The sequence below is a fragment of the Trichosurus vulpecula genome, chromosome 2 (genome assembly GCF_011100635.1).
Source record: "Trichosurus vulpecula isolate mTriVul1 chromosome 2, mTriVul1.pri, whole genome shotgun sequence".
Lineage (NCBI taxonomy): Eukaryota > Metazoa > Chordata > Mammalia > Diprotodontia > Phalangeridae > Trichosurus > Trichosurus vulpecula.
Genome location: NC_050574.1, coordinates 448,207,709 through 448,225,741, shown reverse-complemented (window position 1 = coordinate 448,225,741; position 18,033 = coordinate 448,207,709). Strand labels below are relative to the sequence as shown.

Below are 18,033 nucleotides of genomic sequence, written 5' to 3'. Positions count from 1 at the left end.
AGACAGCTACATATCTTATTCTCTGTCTCCTTTACTCTGCCAAAAGTGATATAATTATCTCTTGGATTCTTCAGTTTAAGCCTCAAGGCATATTTTCCTTAAATGCAAAATCATGAATACAATTATTACTCATGACCTGAGTACTGACAGTGGACTAGATACTATACAGAACAAAGGGACAGATTTGGTGCTTAAGAATACTAAGATTTCTTTTTTTAAGTCCATTCTTCCATTCTGGAGAATATCATGGTAAGCTGTACTGGAAAGAGTTTTGTACCGATAAATGGAAAACCTGATCTGATCCTGCACAAGCAAACCATTCTCTATGGTTCTCAGTATTCTCATGTGTAAAATTTAATTCAATAAGCATTCAGTAAGCACATATCAGTGCAATGATCTCTGCTGGGCTAGGTTCTGAAGATGCAAAGATGGAAACAAAATTATCCCTGAGTATAGGTAGTATATATTCTATGGACAAATGGGGCAGTTGTACTAAGTGATCTTTCTTTTATTTTCTAACTGTAGAACTCAGCAAGTCTAAGTTTGTAATGCTTTCTGAAGCCTTATAGAGAAAACCTTTTCTTCATATATTCGTGTTAAGGGAGAAGCCATAGTCATACTGTCCCTTCTAGCTTACTTAGATAGCTATGGTAATCTATGTTTCTCTTCATCTTCTCTCTTCCTTTTGCTGAAGCATTTCTTTCTGTGTATTATGAAGAGTTTCTTGTTGGAAGCATTCAGTATCCATTTCAGAAAATGCTGTCTTCTGAATTGTCACATCTCCCACTTTGTTGATCAGTCTGTTTGTCCAGGTCCTGCAAGTCTCGATTCTTGACCCTATTGACATGTGAACTTATCTATGTATCTGATAACTTGGTCATTTCTTTTCCCTTCCAGGCTCCTGGAATTACTGATTCCTGGTTGACAGTCCAGTGGTTCAAAAATCATCTAACTTTCACCTTCACTAAGTTGCATCCTCTTGGCTCCCTACCACCTGACTGGCAAAGATGCACTGTCTTCCTTTGGTTTATATTATTCATATAATAATTATTTTGGCTATCAATACAATTGCTAAACTAGCTCTAACCCATTCTTGAGCTTACTACTTTTTTTTTCTTCTCAACTTAATATGACTCTTCCAGCCATAACTTCTCATACTGCCTTTCCAATTTCAGGCAAAGTGAACATTTGATAAACACCTGTTTAAATCAAATGGAAACTGAATGGAATTATAGTGTGTATACTTAAATAAATGTTGCAGATTTAACCAGGATCATGATAAAAATATGTATATTTTTTTATTATTGTGGTCATTCAACATTTAATTCTAAAGGTGAAGTAGGAAGCGACATAATATCTACTAATAAAATTGGGACATCACATAGCTCAAGCCCACAGTACCAGCAATGATTGTAGTAGCACTATGGAAAGATATTTGTACTTTACATCATAAGATATAAATTGGAATCTTGGATCCTCTACTACTTGTCTGATCTTGGGCAGATTACTTAATTTCTTGAGACTTCAATTTTTTCATGTAGGGACCTATAAGACCTTTTTCAGCCTTATATGTATGATAATCAGAACCTTTAATTTCTAAATTAGAGGCAAAATATAACTCCAGAAATCTAAATTCCATCAAACTCTAGGAACAATTCCATTCAATTGTGCAAATATCAATTGAAGGTTTATAATGTTCAAAACACTATTCGTGCTGCATGGGGTAAAAAGTTGAATAATACACAAACTCTCTGGAGTGTTACAATTCCACATCTATTAGGATGTTTGGGAATGGGGGTAGGTTTAGACAAATACTTTTTTTGTAGGGGGATGGATCAAATGTCTTGGTACTTTTATTTCACTTGTACGATCATTTTGAACTCTTGCTTCATTTTTTCCCCCGAGTTCAAGTCAAGCTTGTTTCCACACTGATTTTCTTTGAGACTTTCCCCACATAGATGATAGGAAAATATCCTCTTATCACAGGTTTGTGTTTTAGGTGTCCTTGGATCTTTATTAATAGTATATTTTGTGTTTAATAATTTTTTCAAACCTCTTTTCCTGCATTGGAACAATGTGTAAGGGGCAAGTTATGTCACACTCCATACACTTGAATTGAATTGTCAGTCTCTATTCTGTCCTGAACGTAGGGTTTTTTTTTTATTTCCAAGTCTTTATTTAACAGGATTACAGGGTTGTTTTAGAAAATGACAGTTCCAATTCCTTTCAATCCCCTGGTGCATGAAATGTTGTATTCAGGGATGGAGACAGACATACAGACATACATATACATACACACACGCTCACACTCAGTGATGAAGACATACACACGCATACCACAGCTACTAAAAGGAGTAGGTCCAGTCTATGTGCACTTTTATAATCCTTATTCATAGACCCAGTCATGAGCACAAGACTTATAATCGACCAGCTCTTCAGGCTTAAACCACAGGCTGATCTCCTTCTCGGCACTTTTTACAGAATCACTGCCATGAATGATGTTCCTGCCCACTTCAATGCAGAAGTCCCCACGAATGGTGCCTGGCTTGGAATCAGCTGGGTTGGTCTCTCCCAGCATCACTCTGCCTGTCTTCACCACATTCAAGCCCTCCCAAACCATGGCTACAACAGGTCCCGAGTTCATGTATTTCACAAGCCCAGGGAAAAATGGCCTGTCCTTCAGGTCAACATAGTGTTGTTTCAGATGTTCCTCTGAGGCCCTAAGGAACTTCACGCCCATGAGGCGGAATCCCTTCTGCTCAACACGTTTGATGATGTCCCAGACCAGGCCCTGCTGGATGCCATTGGGCTTGATGGCGATGAAGGTGCGCTCGGTGTTGGCCATGGTCCAGGGAAGCTCAGGCTGGAGCAGGAGAAACGGGAAGCGGTGGCTGCAGTGTAGGGGGGCGATGACCGAGCCCGAGGAGGCTACACTTAACCGAACATACTGTTTTGAGCTCCTTCAATTGAATTTCACTTCCATTAGTGGGAATGCATTCAGTAAAATAACAAGTCTCAACATCTATGGTTAGGACTATAAGTTTAGATGTCCATGAATAGGACATTAAGAACTAGATCATCTTGTATTCTATTTTAAGCTTCGTTAATTAGGCAGTAGCTGGTCTCTTTCTCCATGAGCTTCTTTAATCAACAAACTGGACATTTCCGTCCATCTTGAGACATCATGCTTAATGCAGTGAGTGGCATTAAGACTCCCTGGAATTTTCTCTCTTAGGTCACAAGTTGGGTAGGTGGGAATGGGCTTTTTTTTTCTATCTTAGATTTTCTCCAGTAAGGGTTTTATATTGTCTTCCTTTTGCACTTTGGACATCTCTTGTCCATTTGATATTTTCAGTTCACTCTGAAACTTCCCCAATCAGGGTACTGGATGGTCTACTGCCCCCTTTGGAATTTCTCCAATGAAAAAACTCATTGATTTTCTATTATCTTCTTGATATTTCTTAGACAGAGTATTGAATCTTTCCTCTCCCTTCCTATGTGAATTTCCTCATCAGAGGGCCATGTGGTCTCTGCTCTTACTCCCAGAGACTTCCCTTGTCTTCTTTTTTTAAAATTTTTTTAATATTTTTAGTGTTTGCTTTTCTGCCGGCTCCATCATATTCCAGTGAGTTGCCAAAACGACGAACACAAAAGGAAAAAGGAGAGAGACACGCTACATGTTTTCTAGGCCCTTTCGAAAACATGGTGTTGTCCCTTTGGCTACGTATAGGCGAATATACAAGAAAGGTGATATTGTAGATATCAAGGGTATGGGCACAGTTCAGCAAGGAGTGCCCCACAAATGTTACCATGGCAGGACTGGACGAGTCTATAATGTTACTCAACATGCTGTAGGTATTGTTGTAAACAAACAGGTTAAGGGCAAGACTCTAGCCAAGAGAATTAATGTGTGTATTGAGCATATTAAGCATTCTAAGAGCAGCGATAGCTTCCTGAAGCGTGTAAAGGAAAATGATCAGACGAAGAAGGAAGCCAAAGAAAAAGGCACTTGGGTTCAACTGAAACGCCAGCCTGCTTCACCCAGAGAAGCACACTTTGTGAGAACCAATGGCAAGGAACCTGAACTGTTGGAACCAATCCCCTATGAATTCATGGCATAAATGATCACTACAAAAACAATAAAAAAAACTTGGATTATGAAAAAAAATATTTTTAGTTTTCAGCATTGATTTCCACAAGATTTTGAATTACAAATTTTCTCCCAATTTCTACCCTCCCCCACTCTAAGATGTCATATATTCTGATTGCCCCATTCCCCAGTCAGCCCTCCCTTCTGTCACCCCACTCCCCCCATCCCCTGTTCCCTTACATTCTTGTAGGGCAAGATAGATTTCTATGCCCCATTGCCTGTATATTTTATTTCCCAGTTGCATGCAAAAACAACTTTTTTTTAACATCTACTTTTTAAATCTTTGAGTATCAAATTCTCTCCCATCTTCTCTCCACACCCATCCTCCCTAAGAAGGCAAGCAATTCAACATAGGACACACATGTGTCATTCTGTAAAACCCTTCCACAATACTCATGTGAAAGACTAACCATATTTTGCTCCCCCTATCCTGTGCCCCTTTATTTTGTTTTCTCCCTTGTCCTTGTCCCTTTTCGAAAGTGCTGGCTTTTGATTACCTCCTCCCCCTATCTGCCCTCCCTTCTATTGTCCCCCATTTTTATCTCCTTCCTCCTTGTTTCCTGTGGGGTAAGATACCCAATTGAGTGTGCATGTTATTCCCTCCTGAAGTCAAATCTCATGAGAGCAAGATTCATTCATTACCCCTCACCTGCCATCTCTTCCCTTCCAACAAACTGCTTTTTCTTGCCACTTTTATGTAAAATAATTTACCCCATTCTCTCCATTTCTCCCTATCCAAATATATTCCTCTTTCATCCTTTAAGTTAATTTTATTTTTTAGATATCATCCATTCATATTCAACTCACCCTGAGTCCTCTCTCTCTCTCTGTCTCTGTCTCTCTCTCTCTCTCTCTGTCTCTCTCTCTCTCTCTCTCTCTGTCTCTTTCTCTCTCTCTCTCTCTCTCTCTCCACATATATATATATATATATATATATATATATATATATATATATATATATATATATATATATTATGTATAATATGTATATTCCCTTCAGGTACCCTAATACTGAGTTCTCATGAATCACACACATCATCTTTCCATGTAGGAATGTAAACAAAAGAGTTCAACTTTAGTAAGTTCCTTATGATTTCTCTTTCTTGTTTACCTTTTCATGCCTCTCTTGATTCTTGTGTTTGAAAGTCAGATTTTCTATTCAGCTCTGGCTTTTTCACTGAGAAAGCTTGAAAGTCCTCTATTTTATTGAAAATCCATATTTTGCCTTGGAACATCAGTTTTGCTGGGTAGATGCTTCTTGGTTTTAATCCTAGCTCCAGTGACCTCTAGAATATCATATTCTAAGCCCTTCAATCCCTTAATGTAAAAGCTGCTTGATCTTGTGTTATCCTGATTGTGTTTCAACAACATTCAAGTTGTTTCTTTCTGGCTGCTTGCAGTATTTTCTCCTTGATCTGGGAGCTCTGGAATTTGGTGATAATATTCCAAGGAGTTTTCCTTTTGGGATCTTTTTCAGGAGGTGATCTGTGGATTCTTTCAATTTGTATTTTACTCTCTGGCTCTAGAATATCAGGATAGTTCTCCTTGATAATTTCTTGAAAGATGATATCTAGGCTCTTTTTTTGATCATGGCTGACAGGTAGTCCAATAATTTTTATATTATCTCTCCTGGATCTATTTTCTGCTTCAGTGGTTTTTCCAATGAGATATTTCACATTGTCTTCCATTTTTTCATTCCTTTGTTTCTGTTTTATAATATCTAGATTTCTCATAAAGTCACTAACTTCCACTTGCTCCAATCTAATTTTTAAGGTAGTATTTTCTTCAGTGGTCTTTCAGATCTCCTTTTCCATTAGGCTAAAGGTATTCTTCTCCTCATTGGCTTTTTGGAGCTCTTTTGCCATCTGAGTTAGTCTGTTTGAAGGTGTTATTTTCTTCAGTATTTTTGGGTCTCCTTCAGCATATCTTGTTTTTCATGGTTTTCTCACATCACTCTCATTTCTCTTTCAAATTTTTCATGTAGTTCTCTTAATTGCCTTTCCAAATCCTTTTTGAGCTCTTCCATGGCCTGAGATCAATTCATATTTTTCATGGAGGCTCTTTGCCTTTGTTGACTTCTTCTGGCAGTATGTTTTGGTCTTCTTTGTCACCAAAAAAAAATGATTCCAAAGTCATAGTCTGAATCTGAGAACATTTTCGCTGCCTGTTCATTTTCCCAACCAACTACTTGACCCTTGAGTCTTTTGTCTGGGTACAACTTCTTGTAGAATAGAGAACACTTTGTCCCAAGTTTGAGGGGCTAGCTGTGCTGCTATTTTCAGAGCTACTTCTGACTGGCAAGCTCTGCCACACCAGCAGTCCTTTTCCCCTGAGAACCGCCAACCAGGATGGTGGCCCAGATGAGGCAAGGCAAAGCAGGCTTTGCACTTCTGCTCTAATCCACTGCTTAATTCCTCCCAGCAGGTGTGCCTGGTGTTGGAGGCCACTGTAGCTGTAGCTCTGGCAGCAGCCTCAGAGCTGCACCACCTCCACTACCTCCTGGGCAGTGGCCAACCATGAACTCCTTTCACTCTGTCCCAGTCGCTTTTCCCACTAACTTTCTCTGTTGTTTATGGCATTTGTAGGTTGAGAAGTCTGGTAACTGCCACAGCTCATTGATTCAGGGTGCTACACCTGTTCAGCCATGTTCCTGGTCTGTTTAGTCTTGGCCTCACCCAAACTGGGCTCTGCTCTGCTCTACCCCCAGCTCTGTGCAATAGACCTTTCCCAGCGACCATGCAGGTTGTCCTGGGCTGGCGCCCTGCTTCCCTTTGCTATCTCATGGGTTCTGCAGCTCTAGAATTTTTTCAGAGCCATGTTTTATAGGTGTTTGGAGGGACCTGGGGGGAAGCTTAAGCAAGTCCCTGCTTTCTAGATGCCATCTTGGCTCTGCCCCGTGACTTCACTTGTCTTCTAAAATTTCCTTTCAAGTCTATTTGCCTATAGTCCTCCTGGATTCTCTACGAGTTTTCTTTTCCAGCGTCCACAGATTTTGATGGTATTTTAAAGCTTTTGTATAGATGGAGCTAAGTGAAATTTCTCCTCCAATAATTCAATCATTATTAAACCATATGCTATTTGTAGAAAAATCATTGTTGTAAAAATGGATGAGTTGTGTTTCTGTACAATTTACCATGGGGTTATTTTAGCTGGAAGTTGCTCAGCAAATAAGTGTTAAGTGGAGTTCATACAATCCAATAGGGTTAAATCATTTCAAAGTTCATTTACAAATTAATTATATCGGTCAAGAATTATATCAGTCATTGTTAATAGATCTCTACACAAATCATCAATCTGTATGTGAAACTTCATTCTCTCAAACACATTGTTCTTCTCATCAAGTATCTAAACTATAGAAGGGACATTTCTGTTCAACCAATAGCACACTTCAAAACACATGTAAAAAACCTACTGTTTTATATTCAATATTACTAAAGAATGTTTTTTTCTTGGTAGAATAAAGATGAAAGGTTTTCAAAACAAAATAAGACATGGAATATTATTGGAATACACTCCCAGGGTTAAAAACAATCTGAAAAGAAAGTTTGGCATGATAGAATTCAACCAGCATTCTTTTCAATCTCTTTCTCCTATGCCACCTACAAAGGTGTTAAGAGCATTAATTCCACGTGGACATCAAGGAAAGCATTCATTTCCTTTATGTTTTTCTCCCAAATATTTAAACAGGAAAAGGAAATACCCTACATGCTCAGTACTTGACAAGAAATGTTTTTCTTTTCTTGAATATTATTTCCTTATAGGAAATCATAATATCTTCAACACTAATTAAGTCTTTGAGTGGGGAAACATTTTCTTATTCAACATCCATTCTCCTTAATACCTTTGCAAAAATCCTTGAACAAAGTATATACTCAGCACATTGAATTTTATCTGGATAAGTTTGTTTTCCACTAGCCCCCTTAGCATGTTCTATTTTAACAATATTTTTGCCTTTGATGGGCTACACTAGCTTTATTTTCTTTAACCTCCATTTAAAAACCCACAGCTCAGGTTGAATCAGTTGTGTACATCTGTGCCTTACAGACTGAGGATATTAAATAATATCACAAAGTCACTTTCTGCAAAACAGAAGACATGTAAATTTCAGTGCAGCTGTGCACTGCATTTGTCATCCATTGTGCAGATGGGGGGGGGGTGTTGAGAACCCAAAAATATCCAGGCCCTGTTATTTATTCTTAATCATCATAATCACTATTAATCATTACTCATCAACTGCTCATGCATATTTCCCATCCTCTTGGGCATGTAATGTGGCCTTTGTGTCAGGTTGATTCTCAGTTACTGACTGAATTGTACTGACTTACACATAAAACTGCTATGGAACATAACCGAAGAAAATATGTTCTTTTTTCAGTAGAAATATTTATTTTCATTCTCAGATAGGATAAGATACATAGTCCTATAAAATGCAGAGTATTTCAGCCATGATCTTGTCCATAATCTGACATAATTTGGAATTATTGTGCAACTATCATTTAATATTATGACATCCAAATATCAGAAGGAGAGGAAGAGTGGAAGTAGGAAAATCTGGATTCAGTTTTTGCCATGAACATAACAGATTAACTGTATGACCATGATCAAGTCACTTAACTACGAGCTGCTACAGACGAGTATCTAAGAAGTAGTATCAGAATAGTTACTGAATATTACTAGGAAGAGTTCCATCACATAAATTCTCTACATGGATGAAATTACACATACTGACTACATGGGTGTGTGGATGGATATGTGTGTCTTTATGTGTATATGAGTATGTACATATATATATATACATACACATATGTGTGTATATATACTGTATATGCATATATAAAATAATCAATATGTACATATAACCTATATCTAAATATTTCATTATAATTATATATATAATTATATTATATGTGATACATACATATGATAATTATTGCATTCTATTTTTAAAAATTCTCTTTCTTCTATCATAGATTCATATTGTATGTAAATATGTTTATATGATACAAGATAGAGTTGAGTCTACATAGTTCCTATATTTTTTCCCAATTAACTACTGAAAAATATTATAGGACATATAAAAAATGCTTTGAAATTCCTCAATATGGAACAGCCATTTGTATGAAGTTCAGAAATATACGTTGCATGATATTTGACATTTCAAGATGAGTCATTTTCAAGTTGAACAACTCATTCTGCAATCCACACACAGTCTTTAAAGATTATTTCAATAAAGAGTTAATTTAAAAAAGTCAATATTCTTCTAATAGCATCTTAATGGATCCACACTAAAGGAGATGGCAAGGTCATCACTAGATGCAGACACATATCAACACTCCCCCTTTTAACTTTCAGGACAAGTGACAGTTAATTACAATCACTACTTACTACTTCTACTTACTATTTACTACTACTACTACTACTACTACTACTACTACTACTACTACTACTATACTACTTACTACTCCTTTTTTTTAAATTAATTTTTTATTTTTAGTTTATAGCACTCAGGTCCATGAGATTTTGAGTTCCAAATATTTTCCTTCCTCCCCTCCCCTCCACAATACAGCACACAATTTGATATAAGTTCTACATACACCTTCACATTTAAATTATTTTCACAATAGTCAAGTTGTAAAGAAGAATTATAACCAGTGGAATGAACCCCAAGAAAGAAGAAACAAATCCAAAAAACAGAGCAGATAGTGTGTCTCAATCTGCATTCAGACTACATAGTCATCCTCTGGATGTGGGCAACTCTTTCTATCATTAGTCCTCTGGAACTGTCTTATAACCATATATTGCTAAGAGGAGGCAAGTCTATCAATGTTAGTTATCACAGATGCCATAGTCTCTAATCATGGATAATGGTCTGCTCCCCTCACTCAGCATCAGATCATGTAAGTCTTTCCAGGTGATAATGAAGTCCATCTGCTCCTCAGTTCTTAAAGCACAGTAGTATCCCATTACATTTGTATACCACAAATTGTTTAGCCATTCTAAGATTGATGGGTAACTCCGCAATTTCCAATTCTTTGCCACCACAAAAAGAGTTGCTATGAACATTTTTGTACATATGGGTCCTTTCCCCACTTGTATGATCTCTTTCTGATATAGGCTTAAAAGTGGTATTGCTGGGTCAAAGGATACACACATTTCTATAGCCCTTTGGACATAGGTCCAAAGTGCTTTCCAGAATGGCTAGATCAATTCAAACTCCACCAAAAATGTAACGGTGTTACTATTTTCCTACATCTTCTCGAGCATTTATTATTTTCCTGTTGTGGCATTTTTGCTAATCTAACTGGAGAAATATGATACCTAAGAGTTGTTTTGATTTGCATTTCTCTAATCAATAGTGATTTAGACATTTTTTCATATGCCTATAGATATCTTTAATTTTTTCCTCTGAAAGCTACCTGTTCATATCCTTTGACCATTTCTCAATTGTGGAATGATTTGTATTCCTATAAATTTACTCAATTTCCTGTATATTTTAGAGATGAGGCCTTTATCAGAGACACTGGTTGTAAAAATTTTTTCCCAATTTTCTGCTTCCCTCCTAATCTTGGGTGCATTGGCTTTGTTTGTACAAAAACTTTGCAATTTAACATAATCAAAATTATCCATTTTGCATTTTGTAGAACTCTTTCTTCACCTATTTTCCCAATTAGTCTATAAAGTATGGGAATTAATTCTCTTTAAATATTTGGTAGAATTCACTTGTAAATCCATCTGGCCTGCAAATTTTTTCCTAGGAGTTCATTGATGGCTTGTTAAATTTCTTTTTCTGAGATGTGGTTTTTTAGGTATTTTGTTTCCTCTTCTGTTGATACGGGCAAATTATATTTTTGTAAGTATTCATAGATTTCTCTAAGATTATCAAATTTATGGGCATATAATTGGGCAAAATAATTCCTAATTATTGTTTTAATTTCCTCTTTATTGGAGGTGAATTCACTCTTTATATTTTTGATACTGATACTTTGGTTTTCTTCTTTCTTTAATCAAATTGACCAAAGGTTTATCAAATTTATTGGTTTTTCATAAAAATATTTCTTAGTTTTTTATTAGTTCAATAATTTTCTTGATTTCAATTTTATTAATCTCTCCTTTGATTTTCAGTATTTCTAATTTGGAATTTAATTGGGAATTTTCAATTTGTTGTTTTTTAACTTTTTCAGTTGCATGCTCAATTTATTGATCTCCTTGTCTCTATTTTATTCATGTAAGCATTCAGAGATATAAAACTTGCCCTAAGAATTGTATCCCATGATATTTGGTATTTTGTCTCATTACCTTCCATTTTTTGAGTGAAGTTATTGACTTTTTTCTTTTTTATAATTAAGAATTTTTATTTTTAGTTTATAACATTCAGTTCCACATAATTTTGAGTTGCATATTTTCTTGCCCACCTCCTACCTCCCACAGACAGCATGGAATCCAATATATCTTCTACATATAACTTCTCATTGAACTTATTTACACCATAGTGAAGTTGTAATGCAGAATTATGACCAATGGAATCAAGAGAAAGAAGAAACAAAACCAAAAAAAAAAAACAATACCAAACAAAAGAGAAAGAAAACAAAGGGAGAAAAAAAAGAGAGCAGTATGCCTCAATCTGCATTCATACTTCAGACTTCTTTCTCTGGATGCAGATAGCCCTCTCCATCTTGAGCCCTTTGGAGTTGTCTTTGCACCTTGCGTTGCTGAGAAGAGCAAAATCTATCAGGCTTAGTCATCAGAGAATCCATATGTCCATGGTTGTGTATAATGTTCTGCTGGTTCCGCTCTGCTCACTCAGCATTATATCATGTAGTTTTTTCTCTGTTATTATGAAGTCCGTATCATCCCCATTTCTTATAGCACAATAGTATTCTATCACCTTCATATACTAACACTTGTTCAGCCATTCCCCAATTGAAGGGAATTCCTTTGATTTCCAATTCTTTGCTATTACAAAAAGAGCTTCTATAAATATTTTTGTACATATTTTCCCACTTGTGTGATCTTTTTGAGATACAACCCTAGAAGTGGTATTGCTGGTCAAAGGGTATGAACATTTCTATAGCCCTTTGGGCATAGTTCCAAATTGCTCTCCAGAATGGCTTGATCAGTTCACAACTCCAGCAGCAATGTAACAGTGTTATAATTTTTCAACATCCTCTCTAGCATTTATTATTTTCCTGTTTTGTCATGTTAGCCAATCTGGCAGGAGAGATGTGGTATCTAAAAGTTGTTTTGATTTGCATTTCTCTAATAAGTAGTGATTTCAAGCATTTTTCATATGCCTACAGATAGCTCTAATTTCTTCCTCTGAAAACTGCCTGTTCATATCCTTTGACAGTTTCTCAGTTGAAGAATGACTTGTATTTCTATAAATTTGAAATTCTATAAATTTCTATAAATGAGGCCTCTATCAGAGACACTAGTTGTAAAGTTTTTCTCCCAATTTTCTGCTTCCCTCCTAATCTTTCTTGCATTGGCTTTGTTTATACAAAAACTTGTCAATTTAACATAATCAAAATTATCCATTTTGCATTTTGTAATGCTCTCTATCTCTTGTTGTGCCATGAGTTCTTTGCTTTTCCATAAATCTGATAGGTAAACTATTCTTTGCTTTCCCAAATTGCTTATAGTATCAGCCTTCATTACTAAATCATGAATCCCTTTTGACTTTATTTTGGTATATGGTGTAAGATATTGGTCTATGCCCAGTTCCTGCCCTACCATTTTCCAATTTTCCCAGCAGTTTTTGTGAAATAGTGAATTCTTAGCCCAGAAGATAGATGCCTTGGCTTTATAAAAGAGTAGATTTTATAGTTTTGTGTACCTATCCTATTATTCTGATCCATGGCTCTGTTTCTTAGTCAGTACCAGGTAGTTTTGATGACTGCTGCTTTATCTTACAGTTTAATATCTGGTATGGGTAGGCCACACTAACATTTCTTTTCAATAATACCCTAGGTATTCTAGAACTCTTGTTCTGCCAGGTGAATTTTGTTATTATTTCATCCAGCTCTGTAAAATACATTTTTGGTAGTTCAATTGGTATGGCACTGAATAGATAGTTTAACTTGGTTAAAATTATCATATTATTATATTAGCTCAGCCTTACCATGAACAACTGATATTTTTCCATTTATTTATATCTGATTTTATTCGGGTGAAAATTGTTTCATATTTATGTTCATATAAGCCTGGTTTTGTCGTGGCAGATAGACTCCCAAATATTTTATAGTGTCTACAGTAACTTTAAATGGAATTTCTCTTTCTATCTCTTGCTGTTGAGATTTGTTAGTAATGTATAGGCATGCTGGGGATTTATGTGGGTTTATTTTATATCCTGCAGCTTTGCTAAAGTTGTTTAATATTGCACATATTTTTTTACTTGATTCTCTAGGATTCCCTAAGTAAATCATCATATCATCTGCAAAAAGTGGTAATTTAGTTTCTTTTTTGCCTATTTTAATTCCTTCAGTTTCTTTTTCTTCTCTTATTACTATTGCTAACATTTCTAGTACCAAATTGAATAGTAGGCGTGATAATGGACATCCTTGTTTCACCCCTGATCATATTAGGAATGCATCTAGTTTATCCCGATTACAAATAGTGCTTGTTGATGGTTTTACATAAAAGCTATTTAAAATTTTAAGGAAGGCTTCATTTATTACTATGCTTTCTAGTGTTTTTAGTAGGAATGGGTATTGGATTTTGTCAAAGGGGTTTTTTTTGCATCCATTGAGATGATCATATGGTTTCTGCTAGTTTTGTTGTTGATATGATCAATTATGCTGATAGTTTTCCTAATATTGAACCAGTCTTGCATTCCTGGAATAAATCCTACCTGGTCCTAGTGTATTATTCTTGTGATAAGTTGCTTCAATCTTTGTGCTAATATTTAATTTAAATTTTTTGCATCAATATTCATTAGGGAAATTGGTATATAATTTTCTGTCTCTGTTCTGACACTTCTTGGTTTGGGTATTAGCACCACATTTGCATCATAAAAAGAATTTGGTAGGACTCCTTCTTCATCTATTTTTCCAAATACTCTATAAAGTAGAGGAATTAATTGTTCTTTAAATGTTTGATAAAATTCACATGTAAAACCATCTGGTCCTGGAGATTTTTTTCCTAGGGAGTTCATTGATGGCTTGCTCAATTTCTTTTTCTGAGATGGGGTTATTTAGGAATTTTACTTCCTCTACTGTTAACCTCGGCAACTTATATTTTTGTAGATATTCGTCCAAATTTATGGGCACACAATTGGGCAAAATAATTCCTATTGATTGTTTTAATCTCCTCTTCATTGGAGGTGAATTCACTCTTTTCATTTTTGAAACTAGTAATTTGATTTTTTTCTTTTTTCTGAACAAATTGACCAAAGGTTTATCAAACTTATTGTTTTTTTTTTTCATAAAACCAGCTCTTGGTTTTATTAATTAATTACATAGTTTACTTGATTTCAATTTTATTAATCTCTCCTTTGATTTTCAGTATTTCTATTTTGGTATTTAATTGAGGATTTTTACTTTTTTTCCTTTTTCTTTTGTATGCCCAATTCATTGTTCTCCTTTATTCTCTATTTTATACGTGTATGCATTTAGAGATATAAAACTTCCCCAAGAACTGCTTTTGCTGCATCCAATAAGTTTTAGTATGTTGTCTCATTATTGTAATTTTTTTTGAACGAAGTATTTAATTGTTTCTATGATTTGTTCTTTCACCCACTCTTTCTTTAGAATTAGATTATTTAGTTTCCGATCGATTTTTAGCTTATTTTTCCATGGTTCTTTATTAAAAATAATTTTTATTGCATCACGATCTGAAAAGGCTGCTTTGACTACTTCTGCCTTTCTGCACGGGATTGTGAGGTTTTTATGCCCAAGTACATGGTCAATTTTTGAATATGTGCCATATACTGCTGAGAAAAAGAAAGTATATTCCTTTTTATCCCCATTCAGTTTTCTCCAGATGTCTATCATATCTGCTTTTTCTAAGATTCTGTTCATCTCCTTATCTTCTTTCTTGTTTATTTTGTGATTAGATTTATCAAGTTCAGAGAGGGGGAGGTTGAGGTCTCCCATTATTATGGTTTTGCTGTCTATTTCTTCTTGTAACTCCCTTAACCTCTCCTCTAATAATTTGCATGTCATACCACTTGGTGCTCATATGTTAAACAATGATATTGCTTCATTGTTTGTGATGCCTTTTAGCAGGATGTAGTGTCCTTCCTTATCTCTTTTAATTAGATCTAGTTTTGCTTTTGCTTTGTCTGTGATTAGGATTGCTACCCCTGCTTTATTTTACTTTAGCTGAAGCACCATATATTTTACTCCAGCATTTTACCTTTACCCTGTGTGTATCCCCTTGTATCAAATGTGTATCTTTTATTTTTTTTAATTTTTTTAATTTAATATATTTAGTTTTTCAGTACTGATTTTCAAAAGAGTTTGAATTACAAATTTTCTCCCCATTTCTACCCTGCCCACAAGTTGAAGATGGCGTATATTCTGGTTGTCCTGTTCCCCAGTCAGCCCTCTCTTCTGTCACCCCACTCCCCTTCCATCCCCTTTTCCATTCCTTTCTTGTAGGGCAAGATAAATTTCCATGCCCCATTGCCTGTGTATCTTATTTTCTAGTTGCATGCAAAAACTATTTTTTTTTTGTTTCTTGAACATCCATTTTTAAAACTTTGAGTTCCAAATTCTCTCCCCTCTTCGCTTCCCACCCACCCGCCCTAAGAAGTCAAGCAATTCAACATGGGCCACATGCGTATCATTATGCATAACCCTTCCATGATACTCATGTTGCAAAAGACTAACAATATTTTGCTTCTTCCTAAGCTATCCCCCTTTATTGAATTTTCTCCCTTGACCCTGTCCCTTTTCGAAAGTGTTTGTTTTTGATTACGTCCACCCCCCTCTGCCTTCTCCTCTATCACCCCCCCTTTTTTATCTTCTTCCTCCTTCTTTCCAGTGGGGTAAGATACCCAATGGAGTATGTATGGTATTCCTTCCTCAGGTCAAATCTGATGAGAGCAAGATTCACTCATTCCCCCTCACCTGCCTTCTCTTCTCTTCCTATAGAACTGCTTTTTCTTGACACTTTTATGCGAGATAATTTACCCCATTCTATCTCTCCCTATCACCCTCTCTCAATATATTCCTCTCTCATCCCTTAATTTAATTTTATTTCTTTTAGATATCTTCCCATCATCTTCAACTCACCCTGTGCCCACTTTCTCTCTCTCTCTCTCTCTCTCTCCATATACATACAGACATACACACTCACATAAACATAAACATACACACACACACACACACACACACACACACACACACACACACACACATATATATATATATATATATATTGTATATATATATATGCATATTCCCTTCACCTACCCTAATACTAAGGTCTCATGTATCATACACATAATATTTCCATGTAGGAATGCAAACAAAACAGTTCCACTTTAGTAGGTCCCTTGCAATTTCTTTTTCTTTTTCTTTTTCCTTGATCATGTTTGCATGCTTCTCTTGATTCTGGTTTTTAAAAGTCAAATTTTCTATTCAGCTCTGGTCTTTGCACTGAGAAAGCTTGAAAGTCCTCTATTTTATTGAAAATCCATATTTTGCCTTGGAACATGATACTCAGTTTTGCTGGGTAGGTGATTCTTGGTTTTAATCCTAGCTCCATTGACGTCCGGAATTTCGTATTCCAAGCTCTTTGATCCCTTAAGGTAGAAGCTGCTAGATCTTGTGTTATTCTGATTGTGTTTCCACAATACTCAAATTGTTTCTTTCTGGCCACTTGACCTGGGAGCTCTGGAATTTGGCGACAATATTCCTAGGAGATTTCTTTTTGGGATCTTTTTGAGGAGGCGATTGGTGGATTCTTTCAATTTCTATTTTGCCCTGTGGCTTTAGAATATCAGGGCAGTTCTCCTTGATAATTTCCTGAAAGATGACATCTAGGCTCTTTTTTTGATCATGGTTTCAGGTAGTCCAATAATTTTTAAATTATCTCTCCCGGATCTATTTTCCAGGTCAGTGGTTTTTCCAATGAGATATTTCACATTGTCTTCCATTTTTTCATTCCTTTGGTTCTGTTTTATAATGTATTAATTTCTCATAATGTCACTAGCTTCCACTTGCTCCATTCTGATTTTTAAAGTAGTATTTCCTTCAGTGGTCTTTTGGACCTCCTTTTCTATTTGGCTAATTCTGCCTTTCAATGCATTCTCCTCATTGGCTTTTTGGAGCTCTTTTGCCATTAGAGTTAATTTATTTTTAAGGTGTTGTTTTCTTCAGTATATTTTTCAGTATTTTTTGGGTCTCCTTTAGCAAGTCATTGACTTGTTTTTCACAGTTTTCTTGCATCCTTCTCATTTCTCTTCCTAATTTTTCCTCTACTTCTCTAACTTGCTTTTCCAAATCTTTTTGAGCTCTTCCATGGCCTGAGACCAGTTCCTGTTTTTCTTGGAGGCTTTTGGTGTAGGCTCTTTGACTTTGTTGACTTCTTCTGGCTATATTTTTTGGTCTTCTTTGTCACCAAAGAAGGATTCCAGAGTCTGAGATTGAATCTGGGTGCGTTTTTGCTGCCTGACCATATTCCCAGCCACCCTACTTGACCCTTGAATTTTTCAGCCGGGTATGACCACTTGTAGAGTTAAGAGAACTATTTTCCACGCCTGTGGGGATGTGCCAGCTCTGCCACACCAGCACTCCTCCTTCCCCAAGAACCCCCAACCCAGACTGGACTTAGATCTTCAACAGGCTCTTCACTCCTGCTCTGATTCACGACTTAATTCCTCCCACCAGGTGGGCCTGGGGCCTCAAGGAACTGCAGCTGTTGTTCTGTACCTACCTCAC

The 18,033-nt window shown here is 36.1% G+C and overlaps 2 protein-coding genes across 3 annotated transcripts; one reads left to right on the top strand and one right to left on the bottom strand.

Annotated features, from left to right (window-relative positions):
- Positions 1-2,371: 2,371 nt before the first annotated feature.
- On the bottom strand, positions 2,372-2,864 carry LOC118838578 (nucleoside diphosphate kinase B-like). 2 transcript variants are annotated; one of them, XM_036745923.1, is made up of 2 exons: positions 2,618-2,864; positions 2,388-2,504 (listed from the first exon to the last, which is right to left on the bottom strand). In XM_036745923.1, exons 1-2 carry the CDS (start codon positions 2,843-2,845, stop codon positions 2,484-2,486), a joined length of 249 nt encoding a protein of 82 aa, XP_036601818.1. In that variant the 5' UTR covers positions 2,846-2,864; the 3' UTR covers positions 2,388-2,483. The 2 variants fall into 2 exon arrangements, with proteins under 2 accessions (XP_036601817.1, XP_036601818.1); XM_036745922.1 differs by having other exon boundaries at positions 2,372-2,864.
- A 45-nt stretch (positions 2,865-2,909) lies between these two features.
- LOC118837345 (60S ribosomal protein L21-like) lies at positions 2,910-4,121 on the top strand. Its single transcript, XM_036744208.1, has 2 exons — positions 2,910-3,000; positions 3,631-4,121. Exons 1-2 carry the CDS (start codon positions 2,910-2,912, stop codon positions 4,119-4,121), a joined length of 582 nt encoding a protein of 193 aa, XP_036600103.1.
- The last annotated feature ends 13,912 nt before the right edge of the window (positions 4,122-18,033 follow it).

What these genes read in the sequence shown, in the direction of transcription:
- LOC118838578 (XM_036745922.1), bottom strand. Translation starts at nt 2,845, where the DNA reads ATGGCCAACACCGAGCGCACCTTCATCGCCATCAAGCCCAATGGCATC.
- LOC118837345 (XM_036744208.1), top strand. Translation starts at nt 2,910, where the DNA reads ATGACCGAGCCCGAGGAGGCTACACTTAACCGAACATACTGTTTTGAG. An exon ending in CATTAGTGGGAATGCATTCA is followed by an intron (nt 3,001 to 3,630) that starts GTAAAATAACAA and finishes TATTCCAGTGAG; the next exon opens with TTGCCAAAACGACGAACACA.